Source organism: Panthera uncia, chromosome E1, assembly GCF_023721935.1.
Source record: "Panthera uncia isolate 11264 chromosome E1, Puncia_PCG_1.0, whole genome shotgun sequence".
NCBI lineage: Eukaryota > Metazoa > Chordata > Mammalia > Carnivora > Felidae > Panthera > Panthera uncia.
Window position 1 is genome coordinate 56,811,609 of NC_064814.1, and position 17,613 is coordinate 56,829,221.

At 57.0% G+C, this 17,613-nt stretch overlaps 3 protein-coding genes across 3 annotated transcripts in view; 2 read left to right on the forward strand and 1 right to left on the reverse strand.

The window, feature by feature from the left end:
• Positions 1 to 1,550, forward strand: part of MED11 (mediator complex subunit 11) — a 1,780-nt gene extending 230 nt beyond the window's left edge. Inside the window, exons 2-3 of the mRNA XM_049637141.1 lie at positions 87 to 217; positions 863 to 1,550. Of these exons, the coding sequence (XP_049493098.1) occupies positions 87 to 217; positions 863 to 1,000 (269 nt within the window). The 3' untranslated portion in view covers positions 1,001 to 1,550. The remainder of the gene's footprint in view (positions 1 to 86; positions 218 to 862) is intronic.
• A 93-nt stretch (positions 1,551 to 1,643) lies between these two features.
• CXCL16 (C-X-C motif chemokine ligand 16) lies at positions 1,644 to 4,943 on the reverse strand. Its single transcript, XM_049637140.1, has 5 exons — positions 4,726 to 4,943; positions 4,230 to 4,368; positions 3,879 to 3,961; positions 2,588 to 3,007; positions 1,644 to 1,981 (listed from the first exon to the last, which is right to left on the reverse strand). Exons 1-5 carry the CDS (start codon positions 4,790 to 4,792, stop codon positions 1,935 to 1,937), a joined length of 756 nt encoding a protein of 251 aa, XP_049493097.1. The 5' UTR covers positions 4,793 to 4,943; the 3' UTR covers positions 1,644 to 1,934.
• A 454-nt stretch (positions 4,944 to 5,397) lies between these two features.
• On the forward strand, positions 5,398 to 11,685 carry ZMYND15 (zinc finger MYND-type containing 15). The gene is made up of 14 exons (XM_049637133.1): positions 5,398 to 6,418; positions 6,838 to 7,072; positions 7,171 to 7,326; positions 7,581 to 7,741; positions 8,190 to 8,342; positions 8,658 to 8,738; positions 8,885 to 9,001; positions 9,113 to 9,201; positions 9,283 to 9,381; positions 9,495 to 9,648; positions 9,730 to 9,788; positions 10,050 to 10,210; positions 10,414 to 10,694; positions 11,424 to 11,685. The coding sequence occupies exons 1-14, from the start codon at positions 5,833 to 5,835 to the stop codon at positions 11,447 to 11,449; spliced, it is 2,358 nt and encodes a 785-aa protein (XP_049493090.1). The 5' UTR covers positions 5,398 to 5,832; the 3' UTR covers positions 11,450 to 11,685.
• The last annotated feature ends 5,928 nt before the right edge of the window (positions 11,686 to 17,613 follow it).

The following is a 17,613-nucleotide window of genomic DNA, read 5'->3' on the forward strand; positions in this document are numbered from 1 at the left end:
CCCGGGGCGGGTCCCGGGGCGGGTCCCGGGGCGGGTCCCGGGGCGGGGCAGCACCCGGCCAGCCCCGCCCTCTCTCCGCCCCGCAGGTACCGTGATCCTGGAATTGTCCAAGGAGAAAAGCAACGAGCGGCTCTTGGACCGGCAGGCGGCGGCCTTCACGGCGTCGGTGCAGCACGTGGAAGCGGAGCTGTCGGCTCAGATCCGCTACCTCACCCAGGTGTGTGTGCTGGGAGGTCCTGCGCGCGCGCCTGGCCCTCCGCCTAAGCGTTAGCCTTCGGGGATCGTTGACCTTTGGAGCCAGACGGGACTTGGCCGTCCACACTGGCACCACCCACGACCCAGCCGGATGACCCTTGGCAGAACCTCCCCTCTCCAGGGCTGGCTTCTCCTTCTAAAAAGAAAGTCCTGAAGGCAGGCCCGCCTGCCTCACTGCTCTGCATCACATGAGCTACTGGGACAGGGAATTCCCAAGGACTTGTAAACAATGCCAAACCCACAGGACTTCGCACTTAGAAACTTGACCTGACCTCGTGGGTTTGAAGTGGTTACGTGGAGAAAAGGGACAGGGTCGAGAGGGTTCTGAAGTCATTACAACAGCAACAACCATTTGCTAAGATTTTGCAGCATGCCAGACGCTGCATTATCTATTCCTACAACAGCTCTAGGAAGTAGTTGTTGTCACCCACATTTTACAGATGAGGTTAAAAGAAGTTAAGTGATTTACCCGAGGTCACCCAGCCACCGCCCATGTGCCATAATGGATTCACACTCAAGGAAGAAAATGATACAGGAGACCGGATGCTTGGGTGGGGAGATGGGGAAGGGAAGGGGTGCTTCACCGATCAATGTGAATGTCCCCTAGGTGGCCACGGGGCAGCCCCATGAGGGTTCCAGCTACTCTTCGAGGAAGGACTGTCAGATGGCCCTGAAGCGAGTGGACTACGCTCGCCTCAAGCTCAGTGATGTGGCCCGAACCTGTGAGCAGATGCTGGAAAACTAGGCCAAGCAGGTGGAGTGAGAGCTCGGAGGAGGTCCCGGGACAGGGCCTTTCTGCACCCGGGACAGAACCCAGACACCTGTGCAATGGGTAGTGTGGGCCGCCACATACACGCCCTGCTGGCCAGAGGATATGGGGACAAAGGGACTGAAAGTGGGGGGTGGAGAAACTTGGCAGACCAAGCCTGCCACAACTCTGCCCTGGTTCCTGCTCCTGCCCTCCATGAAAGTGCTGGCGAGCTCAGACAGACGGAGATTCAGACACCAAACCCACTTCCTCCAACACCGTGTGACCCTGTCGCAGGCCTCTGCAGACGGGACCAATGAAGACACGTTCTTCATTGAAAGAAGCAAAAACAAGAACTAGGGGTTTTAATAATAAAAACAGTATCAAGAAAAGCAAGGAGCCCAGACTCTCACTGGAACATACGTGGGTGATACAGGGATTGGGGGAAATGAAACAAAACTGCGTGGGCCCCCCCCCCCCGCCCCCCGCCGGGGAGCAGGGGTGGGAAAGCCCAGGCCCGCACTGTGGGAGAGGAAGCAGGAGGGAGGAACAGCTGGTGTGTGAAGAGAGACGGTGGCAAGTGGGGAGACCCTCAGCGGAGAAGTTGAAGCCAAGAACTGCGGTGAGGGAGCAAGGGGTTGAAGGCCATGTTTGCAGAAGGAAGAGTCAGTAATTATAAAAATAATCTTTAGTAATTAAAAACATACATGAAGACTTTATCCAAGAGATCACATTAGAAGATGGATTTTACAGGATTGTGTAGAAAAAAATAGGAAGGGTCCACAAGAGGGCAGTGCTTGGTTACTTGCACGCGAACCAGAAAACAGCTAGAGTGCCTACCAGGCGCCAGAGATCATTCTAATGTATCAATTCAATGCACAGGGGGCTGAATAAATCACAATGGCTGCCCTCGGAGATTTCCATTCTTAGCTCAAGCGTTGGAGTCTGATGCCAAAGGTGTGTAACGGAGCTGTAGATCTGGAAAAGATAAGGAGATTCCGAGATGAGCTCTGAGATCAAGAGAAGTTTGGGGGAATAGCTTGACCTGGGGAGTTCGAGCCCAAAACATTAGCCATACGACCTAGTGACACAACAGGTGCTCAGTAAAGATCTGTGAATTAAACGAATGGCTCCCACGTTCTGCTATCTTCCTGATCTTGCTCCAAACCCGGCCTGTTTTTTGTCTTAAATTTTTTTTTAATGTTTTTATTTATTTTTGAAGGAGAAAGAGACAGCACGAGTGAGAGAGGAGCAGAGAGAGAGAGGGAGACACAGAATCCAAAGCAAGCTGTCTGCACAGAGCCCGACGCGGGCTCGAACTCACAGACTGCGAGATCATGACCTGAGCCGAAGTCGGATGCCTGACCGGCTGAGCCACCCAGGCGCCCCAACCCTGCCTCATCTCCCTCTCTAGTCTATAGTCTCTAGCTGACTCTTCTCTCATTGCCTATGATCTACAGTGTAGACAGCCTTCAGAACTGACTGCCTGGGGCAGGTTTCCAGCCAACTAGGAGCTACCAGGGGCAGGATCCCTGCCCAGGAGGCTCTGGGTCCCCAGGAGAGGGGCCTAGAGGCCCAGCTTACCTGGAGGGTGCTGCCGGCACTGCTCCCTCCTCCTCTGGCACAGGATGTACAAGAGGACAACGGTGAGAGCGAGGGTGATGGCCAGGAGGGATACCACAGGGATCGTGGCTGATGTCCCAGATGTAGGTCCCACATTGTCTTCCAACTGCTTCTGCTTCTCCCCAGCCTCAGGCCCAGCCCCGAACCCGTGGCCCACAGTGGGTGTAGCGGTTTCGTTGATGTGGGGGAGCTTTTCATCTGAGGACGGCGCTCCTCCTGGAAGCGTGGGTGCCTGGGTGGACCACACGGCAGGTGGCAGGTGCGTCTGGGCAGGGGAGCCCAGGTCTAAAGGGGCCGTTTCTGGGGGCTCAGGAACCTGGCTGCTGGGGGGAGGTGAGTGCTGCCGGGAGGCCGCGGTCCCTGCGTCCACATGTCCACATTCTGGAGAGGCAAGAAGTAAGGGATCAGGGCTCTGAGATGAGGGACAAGGTGACGACGCAGAGGGAAGCGTGGTTGATCAAGGAGAACATCAAGGTGACAGCAGAAGGCCAGAAGAGGAAGGCAGAGGCAGAAGGGAAAGTGGGGGGCAAGGAAGTAAGCCGACCTCAACAGGGAACCACTGGAACAGGCATGCGCTCTGCTCTGGGAGGTAGAGCGACCCCAGGGGTGGGGGTGGGGGGACCCTGGCTCTGCTACAAAGCAGTTGTGTGACCTGTCCCTTGCCTCTCAGCCTCTCTGGGACTCCTTTCTTTCAGTCGTAAAGCAGGGATAACGTTAGTACCGACAGCCGCAGTAGCTAGGAGGCTTAAACGCAATAATGTAGGTCTCTGGGGCCTAACGTACATGCTGAAATGATGTGACGTCGTGCCTGCAGCAGACTTGGAAATGCATCGGAAAGTAAGGTGGGCCGATGGTGGACAGAAGGACGGACAGACGGATGGACACACACTAAGGCAAATATGGCTTCCATGTTGGAAACCTGATATTGTAAAATATAAGCTATATTTATGCGTACAAACTACACAAAATGCATAAAATATAAATATACAAAAGCCACACACCGTAGAACCCAGGCCATGGGTATCTGGATGCTCGCCATACAGTTCTTTCAACTGTTGTGTATATCTTTAAATTTCCTTAACAAAGTCACAGTGAATGATATTGGGGGAACTGGGACGGAAGGGGCTCTGGCCGGCACCAGAAACCATAGAAAAGTGAGGTGTCACAGGAGAGGAGCCAGGTAAAGAAGACTGTAAGGGGGAGGACGCAGCCCTGGAAACAGATCTCAGGGAGGAGGGGGGAAAGCTCGTACCTCTGAGATCAAAGCAGTTCATCAGTTCTTGAACCCATTGGTCTCTGCTGCCCCCACACACACTCCGGGCAGGTAGCTGGAACCTGCAGAGGAAAGGCGGGGTCTCACAAGCTGCACCCCTTCTCCCAACCCTTTCCTCATTCCAAAGATGTGAGGTCATCGCCAACAGCAAGTGAGGCCTTTTTCCCAGAACAGGAAATTCCCACGTATATAAGACAGGGAAAAACAAAGCTGTGGACAATGTGGAACAAACACAACCCAGAGAGGGGGCTCCCAGGGGTTCCAGTTTGGCCAGAGGGGGTCCTCGCGCCCCCCGGAGGCGCTGCGCTCCCCAGCGGTCAGTGAGATTACCGGATGTAGGAGTTACAGCGATGATAGACTTTCAGGTGCTTTCGGAGATGTGCCAGTAACTGACGCTTTGGAGGGGAGCCGGAAGAAATTGCTGTCCCGCAGTAACAGCTGCCAGTGACGCTGCCCTCGTTGCCATCGCCTGAGCGGGACAGGACAGAGGTAGTCGGCACAGGTTCCGGCCGGCGGGGCTCCCCCGGCTGCACCGAAGCTCCAACCCACTGCTCCGTTGCAGCCTCTTCGCTAGATCCCGGGATCTGACCACCGGGCACAACCCAGCCATCACACCGCCAAACGCGTCCCTGATCGTCCCCCAGCCCAGGTGTCCCCCAGCCTGTCCCCAACCTCAGGCAGCTGGCCCCCTCACTGCCCCGACGGCCTGGGGACCCGGGCTCGGCACTTACTTACCCACCACAACCCTGCGGTCCTCGGCGCCCCCCTCCCCTCCCGTCCCGTTCCCGGACTCGGGGGTCTGGGCGCCACCCCGCTCCGGACGAACCTGGCCGAGGCAGCAGCTCCAGCAGGAGGAGGAGAGCGAGGGACCGGAGTCCCCAGGGCCGCCTCATGTCGGGGACCCGGCGGCACCGGAGCGCGGCGTCCAGAGAGTTCCTCCCGGTCCCGTGGGCGCGAGTCCGGGTCGGGGGGCTGCGCGAGCTGGCGGCGCCCTCCTGCCGCGCACGCACCGTCCGAACCGACAGCGCGGTCGGTACTGCGGGGACCGCGCGGACCGCGCCTCCCGCCGCGGGGAAAACCCCGGAGGCGGGGCCCCGCGCCCCCGCGCCCCCGCGCCCCCGCGCCCCCGCGCCCCCGCGCCCGCCGGGAACGCGCGCCGAAAGCAAAGGAAAAGCCGGCTGCGCGGGGGGCGGGAGGCCCGACGGGCTGACTCCGGCTGCCGTCCGCCCGCCCAGGTCGGGCCTCGAACCCCAGGACTCCGACCCGCTTTCGCTTCCCGGCGCGCCCGGGTCACATGCCGGTGATGCCGGCCGGGGAAGTCCGGGCGGGGGCCGCACACCAGCCGGGCCCCCTCGGCGCGCGCTCCCGACGCGCGGGGCGTGGCCACCGAGGGCGGGCTCGGGCGGCCCTGACGTCACACCCGCGCCCCCCACCCCACCCCCCAGCCAGCCCCGAGGTATTTACCTTCGAAAAGTGGTGGCGGCTGCAGGTACCGGAGGAGCGGAGCGGCCGGGAGGGGCTGGGTCCCCTGGGGCTCCCCGCCGAACCGATCCAAGCCGGAGGGATGCCCCGGCTCAGACGGATCCCAGAGTCTTGCCTCCTGCCCAAACCCTTCCCCTCGGGTTAGCCCTCCAAACCTACTCACCGCTCGAACCCCGGTCCTGAGGGTTTGAACCCCCAATACCCCAATACCGCCTCTCTCGTGACTACTCATCTTAAAGCCTCCTCGCCCCCTTCCAAGTCTATTCCCCATTCCCACCCTGAGCCCCGAAAACTAGCCTCTGCTCCTAACATCCCTCCAATCCAGAGGTTCCCCTCGTAGGTGACCCTCAGACCCACCTCCTCCCCATCTTGTGACCCGGCCCCAAACTCCCCTCACCGTACATCCGTTCCTCTGCTCAGTCTGGGCCCAGGCCCCTGTGGCCCTGAAGACATGGAGTTTGTATCTGGATACCGGGATGAATTCCTTGATTTCGCTGCCCTCCTGTTTGGCTGGTTCCGAAAGTTCGCGACCGAGCGCAGGGCTGTGGGGGCCAGCCTTGAGGGCCGCTGGCGCCAGCTGGAGACGCAGATCAGAAGGCTGCCCCAGGACCCCGCCCTTTGGGTGCTGCATGTTCTGCCCAACCGTAATGTGGGCATCAGCCTGGGGCAAGGAGCAGAGCCAGGCCCTGGATCGGGCCTGGGGGCTGCCCAGTTCCTGGGAGATGAGCCCCCACTCCACCTGCGAGACCTAAGCCCCTATGTCAGTTTTGTCAGCCTGGAGGAAGGGGAGGAAGCAGAGGAGGAGGAGGAGGAAGAGAATGGAGAGGAGGAGGGTGCAGGCTTGGAGAAGGTAGATCCAGACAAAAATGGGGCCCCTGCCCCTACCAGCAGGGACTCCCCCCAGGAAGCAAACCCTCCAGGGAGGCCAGAGGAGCCTGAGCAAGAGGCAGGAGGTGGAGGAGGTGGCCAGGATTGCTGCCGAGAAGACAAGGCAGAGGACGAAGCAGTCCCTGAGAGGAGGAAGGGGCGGAGAAGTGGTAAGACCCCAGGGTGGGGGCCTGGCCCTGCCCTGACTCCTCTCTGCACGCCCCCCCCCCCCCCACTTTGGAAGACCTCCTATACCTCTCAGAGCCTGGCCAGGAGTCACTGACGGTGGCCTGCAGGCTGATGTCGCCCGAAAAGGTGTTTTCATTGACCCACAATGTTTTTTCATTTTTGGTTTGTTTGTTGTTGTTTTTTAAATTTGAGTCAACATTTATACATCGAAATTAAAAGCCAAACAAACTCAAGAAACACTTAAAGTTGCAACAGCAGACCTGCATTTCTGCCTGTGCGGCAGTTGGCCCCAGCAGATGAGTCACGTCCTCTCTCCCTGGTCCCTCCTGTTCATTTTGTTGACTTGCCCAGCCCCCCTAGGCCTGATGTTCACACCCCTGACTTTCCCCTTCTTCCCCAGAAGCTGCCCCCCTGCACCTTTCCTGCCTCTTACTGGTAACAGACGAACACGGCACCATCTTGGGCATTGACCTACTAATGGATGGAGCCCAGGGCAGTGCAGGCAAGGGCTCAGGGCCAGAGAACCTGGCCCCTCGGGCCTATGCTCTCCTCTGCCACAGCATGGCCTGCCCCATGGGCTCCGGAGACCCTCGAAAGCCCCGACAGCTGACTGTGGGAGATGCCCAGCTGCATCGGTACAGAAATCCAGTATCTGAGACCGAGGGGTGGGGGGAGCTAGGGGTCTGGACTCCTGAGCAACCCCGAGGCTGACTCCGTCTCCACCCCCACTCAGAGAGCTGGAGAGTCTGGTCCCGAGGCTGGGAGTGAAGTTAGCCAAGACGCCGATGCGGACATGGGGTCCCCGGCCAGGCTTCACGTTTGCCTCCCTTCGGGCTCGAACCTGCCACGTTTGTCACAGACATAGCTTTGAAGTGAAGCTGACACCTTGGTGAGCAGCCAGAAAGATGGGGTGACAGGGAGGAAGACCCCAACAGTCAGGCAAACAAGACAAAGCTGGCCGCTGGGGGGCCCGGGAGACAGAATGGGGGACAGGGAAGTAAAAGGAGGGAAAGAGCAGCTGTTGACAGCAGAATATACAGGAAAACAGACCAGGTGATATATGGGCAGCTGCAGGACGGACAGACAGCAGGCCGAGGGCCTCCAGAGATTAACGCTGGGTGTCCCCACCCCCCGTGCCCCCAGCCCCCAGTGTAGTGCGGTCTTGTACTGCGGAGAGTCTTGTCTCCGGGCCGACTGGCGGCGATGTCCGGATGACGTGAGCCACCGGCTTTGGTGCCCGAGGCTCGCGGCCTTCATGGAACGTGCCGGAGAACTGGCAACTCTGCCTTTTACCTACGCCACAGGTACCACGAGGAGATCAAGATGGGGTGGGAGGAACTGGGGCCGGGTGCCCAGCTACGGGGTCCTGGGGCTGACGGGTTATTAGTGCTGGGGGCTGGATCCCAGAAACAAGGGCTGGGGACTAGACCCCTGGAGCTGAACACAGGGTCTGGGGCTGAGGAGTGTGTGCCTGGGTCCCTGAGAGAGCTCAGGGGATCCGGGCAGCCCAGCTCCACCCCTAACTGGTGACTTTACTTTTTAGACCCTCTGTTTCCCCATCTGCAATATAAGTATATTAACAAATGCTCAAGCCCGGAAAATCGTTCTAAGGATTCTGTGGTGTTCACACCTGCTATGCTGTAGACACTCAGAACCAGATTCAGACCCAGGGTCCTTGGGAGAAACTGAGCAGAGCTGTAGTCTGGGGTCCTGGCCACCAGGCCCTCAACCCCTCCCCTCCTCCTTCTGCAGAGGTGACCAGTGAAACCTTCAACAAGGAGGCCTTCCTGGCCTCACGGGGCCTCACTCGTGGCTACTGGACCCAGCTCAGCATGCTGATTCCAGGCCCTGGCACGCCCAGGCACCCCTGGGGCAGCACGCCATCCCTCAGCCTTCTTCTCAGTGGTTTGTGGGGTTCTCTTCAGGCACGGGCCCCTCAGCCTAGAGGGAAGGACGGGAGAGAAACAAGTTGTCCGGATCCCAGATAACGCCTCTGCATAAGCACCAGACTCCACCATCACCCCCAGGGCTATCGTAGACCTATCCCCAGTCCTCAGGGAAGTCACCCCTGCCCGCCCCTTCCAGGAGCCTCGCCCACAGGCCACTGTCCACGGCTCTTGCTTGCAGCTCCGGGGAATACAACTCCTTTGGAAGGAAGAGGGGGAAGGGCTCGACGGGGGTCTCTCTGACACCAGGATCATCTTCCTTCCTTCCTCTCAGGAGATCCCTACCAGCTTCTCCAGGGGGATGGGCCTGCCCTGATGCCTCCTGTGCCCCCAGATCCGCCCAGGAGCCTCTTTGGTGAGCTGGGGGGGCCTTAAGGGAGCCACAGATAGAGACAGAGACTGGAGGACGCAGTCTGGGTGGCGGAGAAAAAGGGGGCTGTTAGACTGGAGGGGCTGGGGTCCAGGCCTGGACCAGGTCCCTCAGTAACCCACTCTCCCCAGGCTCATGGCAGGATTACTACACGTGGAGGGGCCTCGGCTTGGACTCGCCCATGGCCGTGCTTCTCACCTACCCGCTGACTGTGTACTATGTCATCACCCACCTGGTGCCTCAGTCCTGTAAGGAGAGCCGAGCAGGGGGACAGAAGTGCAGGGGGCAGGGGGGCAGGGGGCTGGAGGGGGACGAGGGGAAGGGAGACCATCTTCTTAAGTGGCCAGCTTCTCCCCCAGTCCCTGAGCTCAACATCCAGAACAAGCAGTCACTGAAAATCCACGTGGTGGAGGCCGGGAAGGAGTTTGACCTGGTCATGGTGTTTTGGGTAAGTCCCTCCGGGACAGAAGGTTGGGTACGTGGAGGTGCGCGCAAGGTGAGCCCCTGATCTGTCTTCTCTGTCCTTCAGGAGCTCTTGGTCTTGCTCCCCCACGTGGCCCTAGAGCTGCAGTTTGTGGGCGACGGCCTGCCCCCCGAGAGTGACCAGCAGCATTTTACCCTGCAGAGGGTGAGGGCTGGTGGGCGGGTGGGGGTGGGGCCTGCTCTCCCCTGTCTTGCCTAAGGCAGCTTCCCAGTGCCCTAACGTCTAGCCCTTTCTCCACTCCGCTCCTGGCTCCCCAGGATGGCCCAGAAGTGTCTGTCCGTCCTGGTTCCGGGGTATCGGGGCGGCTCAGCTCCGGGACCAAGGAGAAGGGGGGCCGCAGGGACCTGCAGATCAAGGTGTCTGCACGGCCCTACCACCTGCTCCAGGGGCCCAAACCTGACGTGGTTATCGGTAAGAGCCTGGGGTAGGCGTGTGGGGAGGCGGGAGAAGGCCACGGGCGACAGCATCTGCCCGCTCTCCCTCTATCTGCAGGGTTTAACTCCGGCTTCGGTCTCAAGGACACCTGGCTGAGCTCGCTGCCCCGGCTCCAGGTGGGGGATGGGGCAAAAGGGACCTGCTCTCTCCTCCTGCCCCGACCCCTCCTCCTTTTCCGAAAGCCTCTTCTTCCCACCATCCGCTCCGGACACGGGGCGCGCCCAGGGTCCTCCTGGCCCTGTCTGTCCGTCTGTCTGTCTGTGTGTCTGCCTGACTCGTGACTCTCCCCCTCCCTGTCTGCCGCTGGCGCCGGGGGAGGGATTGGGGTGCGGCGCCGCTGGGAGAGTCTGAGGCCCGCGCCCCGCCCCCACCCCTAGTCCCTCCGAGTGCCGGCCTTCTTCACCGAGAGCAGCGAGTACGGCTGTGTGATGGACGACCAGACCATGGCGGTGGCCACGGGAGGGGGCACCAGCCCCCCGAGACCCAATCCCTTCCGCTCCCCTTTTCGCCTGCGAGCGGCCGACAACTGCATGCCCTGGTAACTGCCCGCGACCCCCGCGGGGTCCGCCGCCCTCCTCCCGGGAACCCCTGCTCGGCCCCCGGCCCCCGGCCCCGGCCCCGCCCCCGCGGGCTTCCGCCGCTTGCACCTGCCGCCCCGCCCCGGGGGCGTGTCCCGTTATGGCCGCCCCGCCCCCCGCCCGGGCCGCCCCGCCCCTCCCTGACGGCGCCACGCCCCCTCAGGTACTGCAACGCCTTCATCTTCCACCTGGTCTACAAGCCCCCGCAGGGGAGCGGGGCCCGCCCGGCGCCGGGTCCCGCGCCCCAGGCCCCGCCCCCCGCCGCGCCCCCCGCCCCCGCCCGCAGACGCCGAGGGGAGAAGAAACCTGGGCGGGGGGCCCGCCGGCGCGGGGGGGGGCCCGGGGGGGGCCCCCCCCCCCCCCCCCCCCCCCGCCCAACACGCCCCCGAAAGCAGATCGGAGCCGCGCACGGCCGGGGGGAGGCGTTTGGCGGATCGCGCGGAGGTAAATAAAAGGGCTCGTTTGACACCACTGAGTCACGCGCCTTCCGGTTATACGCCCTGGACGGGGTCCTTAAACGCGCAGGAGAGGAAAGGATTTCGGGATGACTCATTTTCCTCCAGCTTCTTTCCGCCCCGCCATGGCTGTCGCCTCCCTTCCCCGTGGCTGCGACCCTCCTTGGCAATCCCAAACTCCTGGTGTGTGTGGGGGGGGGGGGGGGGGGGCGTAAGTCATTTCCAGGCCCCTGTAACCCTCGGGGACCTGCCCCAACGCAAGACCCGAGAAGGGGAAAGTGGCTTCTCACTAGCAGGCAGGGCAAAAGCATACAGGCTCCGAGGGGCGCACAGACCCCGTGGTTTAGAGGCAGCGAAGGGCCCCAGGCCACCCAACCCTGGGCCCTCCTCGTCCGGTCTCCACCTTCTCTCGTTCAGCATATCCACTGAAGGGCCAACTTCTGAGTCAGCCTGCCAAAGGCATTCAGGTTCACCTGTTCGTTCACCAGGCAGAGAATTCCCTCTACGGCATTAGTCCCCTGCTTCAATCCCCTTTCCTCCATTCTTAAAATCCCCGTGAGTGTGGGCTGGGCTTAGTGCCTCCGTGGCTAAGTACAGAAAGGGAAAAGTAACAGAAGCTTGGCACACACCACTTGCCCCCAGTGAGTAAGTCATGTTGACGTCATGTGCTCCCCGACTTGTTGCAATGAGGCCCCATCACCTTAGTGTTCTTCCTAAGAATCCCTAAGCTCTGTCTCATCCTGAGAAAACATCGGACGAATCCTGTGGGACAGTCTACAGAACGCATGACCACTCCTGCCAAAGTGTGAAAGTCACCAGAGACGAGGAAAGACCAAGAAACTGACAGACTGGAAGAGACAGAGGAGACATGATGTCTAAAGATGACATATCCTGGGTCAGATCCTGGGGCAAAGAAAGGACTTTGGTGGAAAAAACTGGGGAACCCAAATAAAATCTATATTTAGCTAACGGTATGGTGTCTGTGCTAATGTCTCAGTTTCCATAAACACACTGTGGTGGTTTAAGACATGACGTTAAAGGAAAATGGGTGAAGGGGTACAGGAACATTCTGTCTTTGTAGCTCACCTATAAATCTAAAAATTATTTCATTTTTTATAATGTTTTATTTATGTGTTTTGAGAGAGAGAGAGAGACACAAGGGAGGGGCAGCAGGGAGAGAGAGAGGGAGACAGAACTCCAAGTAGGCTCCAGGGAGCTGGTTCACTGGCTGCATAAGGAAATGCAAATTAATAAGAAAAAGAAAGTGAAATACACAATCCCCTGGTTTGCATCTATAATAGCTAAAATGAAATTTTAAAAAGAGTTCTGAAAAAAAATTTTAACACTTATTTATTTCTTTTCAAGAGACAGAGAGTGAGCAGGGGAGGGTCAGAGAGAGAGGGGGAGACACAGAATCCGAGACAGGCTCCAGGCTCTGAGCTGTCAGAACAGAGCTCAACACGGGGCTTGAACTCACTGACCCTGAGATCATGACCTGAAACCGAAGTCCGACCCTTAACCGACTGAGCCACCCAGGCGCCCCCTATCTTTGGTTTTAAATGCTGCAGGGTAGGAGAGCATGTTTGGGGCAATGTGGGACCCACAGCTCCCTATGGAACAACCACAGGTGTCCTTACACAATCCAGACAGGCAGGAAGTCATTCCCCGGGGAATAATCTGGAAGCCAGCCATCAGCCCCCAAGAGTCACCGCATTAGCATACAATCAGGTACCGTTCAAAAGGCCGTATTATGAGTAACATAAGACCCTCCTCTCTCCCCTATTACTTGGGAAATTCCAAGATTTTAAGAAGCACTGTGCCACAAACTGGGACACAGACAAAAAATATATTATCATACCACAATATCACACCCCCAGCTTTTTCCCAGAGTGTTTGAAGGCGCAGCCCAGACATCAGTCATCTTACTCATATGCATCCATAACTAACTCATAAGGGCTTTGAAAAAACTGTAACCACGGGGCCATTATCACACTGAAAAAGTTAGCATTTATTCTTTAATATCTTGTAATACCCAATTCACGTTCAAATTTCTTCGATTATCTCAAAGATGGCTTTTACAGCTGGTTTGTTGCAAGCAAGAAACAAACAAGGTCCAGGGCGCCTGGGGGGCTCAGTGGGTTAAGCCACCGTCTTCCGCTCAGGTCATGACCTCATGGTCTGTGAGTTCAAGCCCCGGCGTCGGGCTCTGTGCTGACAGCTCCGAGCCTGGAGCCTGCTTCGGATTCTGTGTCTCCTTCTCTCTCTCCTCCCCCACCCTTAAAAATAAATACACATTAAAAAAAGAAAGAAAGAAAGAAACAAGGTCCACACGTGGCTTTGGCCGCTGTGTCCCTTTGGTCTCTTTTACTCTGTAAGGGGATTCCCTGTCTTTTTTCTTTCTTTTTTGTTTTCATGCCTCCGTGAGAAACTGAATCATTTGTCCTGTAGAAAGTTTCTCATCCTGGATCTGGCTGACCGCTGACTCGGGAGTTTTTTTGTTTTTTTGTTTTTTGTTTTTTTTTAATTTGTCTGTCTTCCTTAGTGCCTGTAAGCGGGTAGATCGATCCAGCTGGGAAAGGCTCTTCTCGAGTAGCCTCTGCCAACCTCCAGGCAGGGTTCATGCCACCTTCCGCCCCCTCTCCACCCTCCAGCCAGCAGCCTCCAAATGAAGACATTGTGGAACTTCCCCCGTGTGCTTGCTCAACGGATTCCTTCTCAGCCTAAACATCACTTCCTTAGGAAAGTACAACTTCCTTGACTCCCAGATAAGGGTAGACCCGCCCACCCCACCCCCCCTGCTGAGCCCTCAGCACCCTAAAACTCTAAAAGGGAAGCCTAGGTCCCTGGTGAATTGAGGGGGAATGGAGCTTTTTACCACTCCCTTGGCCAGAAAATAACCTTTCCCTAAATTCCTGCTGTCTACCGCATAAAAGTATGAAAGGATATGGTTATCTCTGACTGGTAGGATTACTAAGGATTTGCGGGCTCATTTGACTTAGCCGTGTGGCTCATTTTTCTTCCATAAGCATACGGTACCTGTAGCACAAAAATGTTTAATTTACGAGTTGCTGTCTTTAATGATTCACTTCCTCAGTACTGATTGAATGCACACGAGGCTTCGTGCTGTACTTTAGAGAGGTGACAGGGAGGGGCGCCTGGGTGGCGCAGTCGGTTAAGCGTCTGACTTCAGCCAGGTCACGATCTCGCGGTCCGTGAGTTCGAGCCCCGCGTCGGGCTCTGGGCTGATGGCTTGGAGCCTGTTTCTGATTCTGTGTCTCCCTCTCTCTCTGCCCCTCCCCCGTTCATGCTCTGTCTCTCTCTCTGTCCCAAAAATAAATAAAAAACGTTGAAAAAAAAAATTTTTAAAAAAGAGAGGCGACAGGGAGAACAGACACGCTTTCTGGCTCCGTGAAGCTTTCAGTCCACGGCAGGGGCCAGCAGGCTGTGGCCTCCGGCCAAATCTGGCCCTTTTGTACGACCTGCAGGCTACGAAGCCAAAAGAAGAACGTTTTGTGATGTGAAAATTGTATGAACTTCAAATTGCAGTGTCCCTAAATCTATGATGAAATAGACCCACAACTATTTATGTGTTGTCTGTGGCTACTTGAATGATACAAACAGACTTGTGCTTGTGACAAACCATATGGCCCCACAAAGCCTCAAATATTTGCTAACAGGCTCTTCATAGGAAAAGCACACCGACCCCCGGTTAGGGCAGGATTTCCAAAAAGCAGGGGCGCCTGGCTGGCTCAGTCAGAAGAGCATCCAACTTTGATCTCCGGGTTGTGAGTTCGAGCTCCCCATGTTTGATGTAGAGATTACTTAAATACACTTAAAAAGGAAGATTTTCAAAATGCAGATTTATGAGAGTTTATAAAGTCAATTTAGTGGGCCTCAAACAGTGTCCTATTTTTAAAAATTGTTTAATGTTTGTCTTTGAGAGAGAGAGAGAGGGCAAGTAGGGGACAGGCAGAGAGAGAAGGAGACACAGAATCCAAAGCAGGCTCCAGGCTCTGAGCTGTCAGCACAGTACCGGTGTAGGGCTCGAACCCACGAACCACGAGACCATGAGCTGAGCCGAAGCCAGATGCTTAACCGACTGAGCCCCCCAGGCACCCCACACCATATATCTTTATATGTGTGTTGCATCGTGATATGAAATGTACTCCTCACTGTAGACCGTGGTCAAAACATCTGAAAGTCACTGGCTTAGAAGGAGGCCTGGAAGACACAGAGAAGTAACCAGAAAGTTATGGTACAGTGTGATTGCTGTGAGGGTGAAAAAGCTACAGACTTAGAGACAGAAGAGGCACTTAAGACAGCCTTGGGGTATCAGCGAGGGCTTCTTGGAAGAAATGACATCTAAGCAGTGACCTGAAGGACAACTAGGAGTTAGCCAGGTAAAGAAGAGAAAAGATGGTCACGGCATGTGCAAAGGTCCTGGGGCAAAAGTAAGTAAGGCCTTTGGGAGAAAGTACAAGGGGTTCGGAGTTTAGAATGAGGTGAGGCTTCTTTAAACTACTTCTTTCCTTACTCCCCATCACATTACTCTTCCATTTTCATGGAGCAATTATCAGTTACTTGATTATCTCATTTATTTATTTACGTTTATTACACCTCCTCCAACGCATTTGAAAAAGTAAATTCCATGTCAGGGGACACCTGCCTTGTTTATAACTACGGCTTTTGCTTATAACAGCCACTCAGCACTTACTACAGGAGTTTCAGGAACATATCCCTGCTAGATTGGAGGGACGAACGGACCCTGGGAGGGTTAAGACTTGAGGAGACCCACCCACTGGGAGGCTTTGGTAAAAACGCGGGCAAGAGATTATGGTGCCTTCGATGTTGGGGACAAGCAGATGGACGTTAGGGCTAATGAGGAGCCGGGTAGGATCAGCGAACAGATACTGGGGCCAAGAAATGAAGGGTGCTGGTGGCTCCCAGCTGGGGCAGAGAGACAGACACAAGAGCCACCTGCTCGTGGCAGCACGGCCATGGACGTGAGGAGTGGAGTTAAGTAGGTAGAAGGGGGTCGGAGAGAAAGGCGAGGAGTTCAGGAGGCTCTGTGAAACGTGAGCCCTCTGTGGGCCTCCTCGTGACTCCGGAGGCAGCTGACAGGGTGACGGGGGCGGGGGTCACACAGCCAGGGGTGGGGGACAGCGTCCGGAGAGAGCGAGGTGCCTTCTCAGCAGAATCCTGGTGCAGGACAGGACAAGGAGGAAGAGGGGCCAGCAGGGGCATGACAAGTCCTGAGGGCGGCAGAAAAACAGGGAGAGACCGTAAACAGGGTGGTCGGCTGCGTCAGATGCTGACACAGGGTGCGTCAGGGAAGATAAGGTGATTAAGTGTCCCCTGGACGCCGGACCGGGACACGGGAGCATTCGATAGAGTGGCGGGTGCAGACTGGAAGGGGCAGGGAAGGGGGGTTGCGAATTAGAGGCAACCCTAAGAAGAAAATTCAAAGGACCCTTAATCCCAGCACCCGGGGACAGCCACTGTCACCGTGTCGGTGTGTTCACAGCCTCTGCACATCCTTTTTTTTTTTTTTTTTAAGTTTATTTATTTATTTTGAGAGAGAGAGAGAGAGAGAGAGAGAGAGAGAGAGAGAGAGAGAATCCCAAGCAGGCTCCACACTGTCAGCACAGAGCCCAATGCGGGTCTTGAGCTCACGAACCGCGAGACCCTGACCTGGGCCAACGTCGAGGCAGCTGTTGAACCGACCGCGCCACCCAGGCGACCCCCTCCGCGCATCTTTTTACAAAACTTTAATAACCCAGGTGGACACAGTGCCAACCAGCCTGCTTTTTTTCATATAACATGTGACCCAACGGATGTCCGCGTCCTCATGCACTCTCTACTCATCGATGGCTCACGCTGATCTACTTTATGAACGCGACATACCCAGGCCCACATTGGGGACAGTTGGGACATTCCTGATTTTTCTCTGTGACAAATGAAATAGGAAGTAGAGAGTGTCCCGGGACACAAAATAGCCTGAGCCTGCCTGGTGGGTGGGGGATGGCTTTGCGCGGAGTCTCTGGCCGAGGACCGAGGAAGGGAAGTCCGTATCAGGGGGGAAGGAAGGCAACAGGGATCTGTGTGGGGCGCGAGTCCCAACCCAGCCTGCTGGACTCCGGAAACAAGAGCTACCAGCACAAACAGGACAGCGCCTGATCTCAGGACACAAAGTCACCCACAGAGGGAGCTCCTCCCCCTTCTCAGGGGACACGGTGTGGCTCTGAGGGGGGAGGACATTGAAAACCCCAAAGAACCCAGAAGAATGGCGCTGGCGGCCGGACGACCGGAGGGTTTGGGAGCTGTCACTTTGCACTGGGAACATCGCCCAGGAGGGACAGGAGGCACCACGATGCGGGTACCCGCCTGCTCGGGAGGTCATGGCTTTAGTCTCCCAAGTGTTTGGAGAGTCTCCTGCTGTCTTTCTCTCATTGATTTCCAGTTTGCGTACCTTGTGGTCAGAGAGCACACCCTGTGTGATTCCAGAGCCTGGTCTCGGGGCCCGGGAGAGGGTCCGTCTTGTATATGTCCCGTGGGCGCTTGACAAAAACGTGAAGCTTGCTGTTGTTGGGTGAAAGGTGTCAGCTGTCAGCCGACGGTGTGGTTGGCTTCTCTAGCCTTGCTGACTTTCTTCTGCCTGGTCGCTCAGTCAGTGGCTGGAGGTAGGTCATGGGTCCCGGGCTTAGACAAAGCCGGTCTGAACCCAGGCAGATTCAGACCCGGAACCCTGGAGAATCTCGTCTGAGAGCCACGCTCTGTTGGCCTGGCACGGAAAACACAAAGAGGCAATACGCACGCAGGGCTTAGTCGAGTCGGACTGTGTTCTAAGCGCTTTATTTACATATGTGAGTAAATAAGTTTCATCCTCGTAACAAACCTGGAGGTCAGGT

Coding starts and splice junctions, on each gene's coding strand:
- CXCL16 (XM_049637140.1), bottom strand. CDS start 4,792: ATGAGGCGGCCCTGGGGACTCCGGTCCCTCGCTCTCCTCCTCCTGCTG. Junction 4,369..4,725: donor GGAGCTGCTGCCTCGGCCAG/GTTCGTCCGGAG, acceptor TGTCCCGCTCAG/GCGATGGCAACGAGGGCAGC. Junction 1,982..2,587: donor GTGCCGGCAGCACCCTCCAG/GTAAGCTGGGCC, acceptor TATCTTTTCCAG/ATCTACAGCTCCGTTACACA.
- ZMYND15 (XM_049637133.1), top strand. CDS start 5,833: ATGGAGTTTGTATCTGGATACCGGGATGAATTCCTTGATTTCGCTGCC. Junction 7,073..7,170: donor GGAGATGCCCAGCTGCATCG/GTACAGAAATCC, acceptor ACCCCCACTCAG/AGAGCTGGAGAGTCTGGTCC. Junction 9,202..9,282: donor ACCTGGTCATGGTGTTTTGG/GTAAGTCCCTCC, acceptor TCTGTCCTTCAG/GAGCTCTTGGTCTTGCTCCC.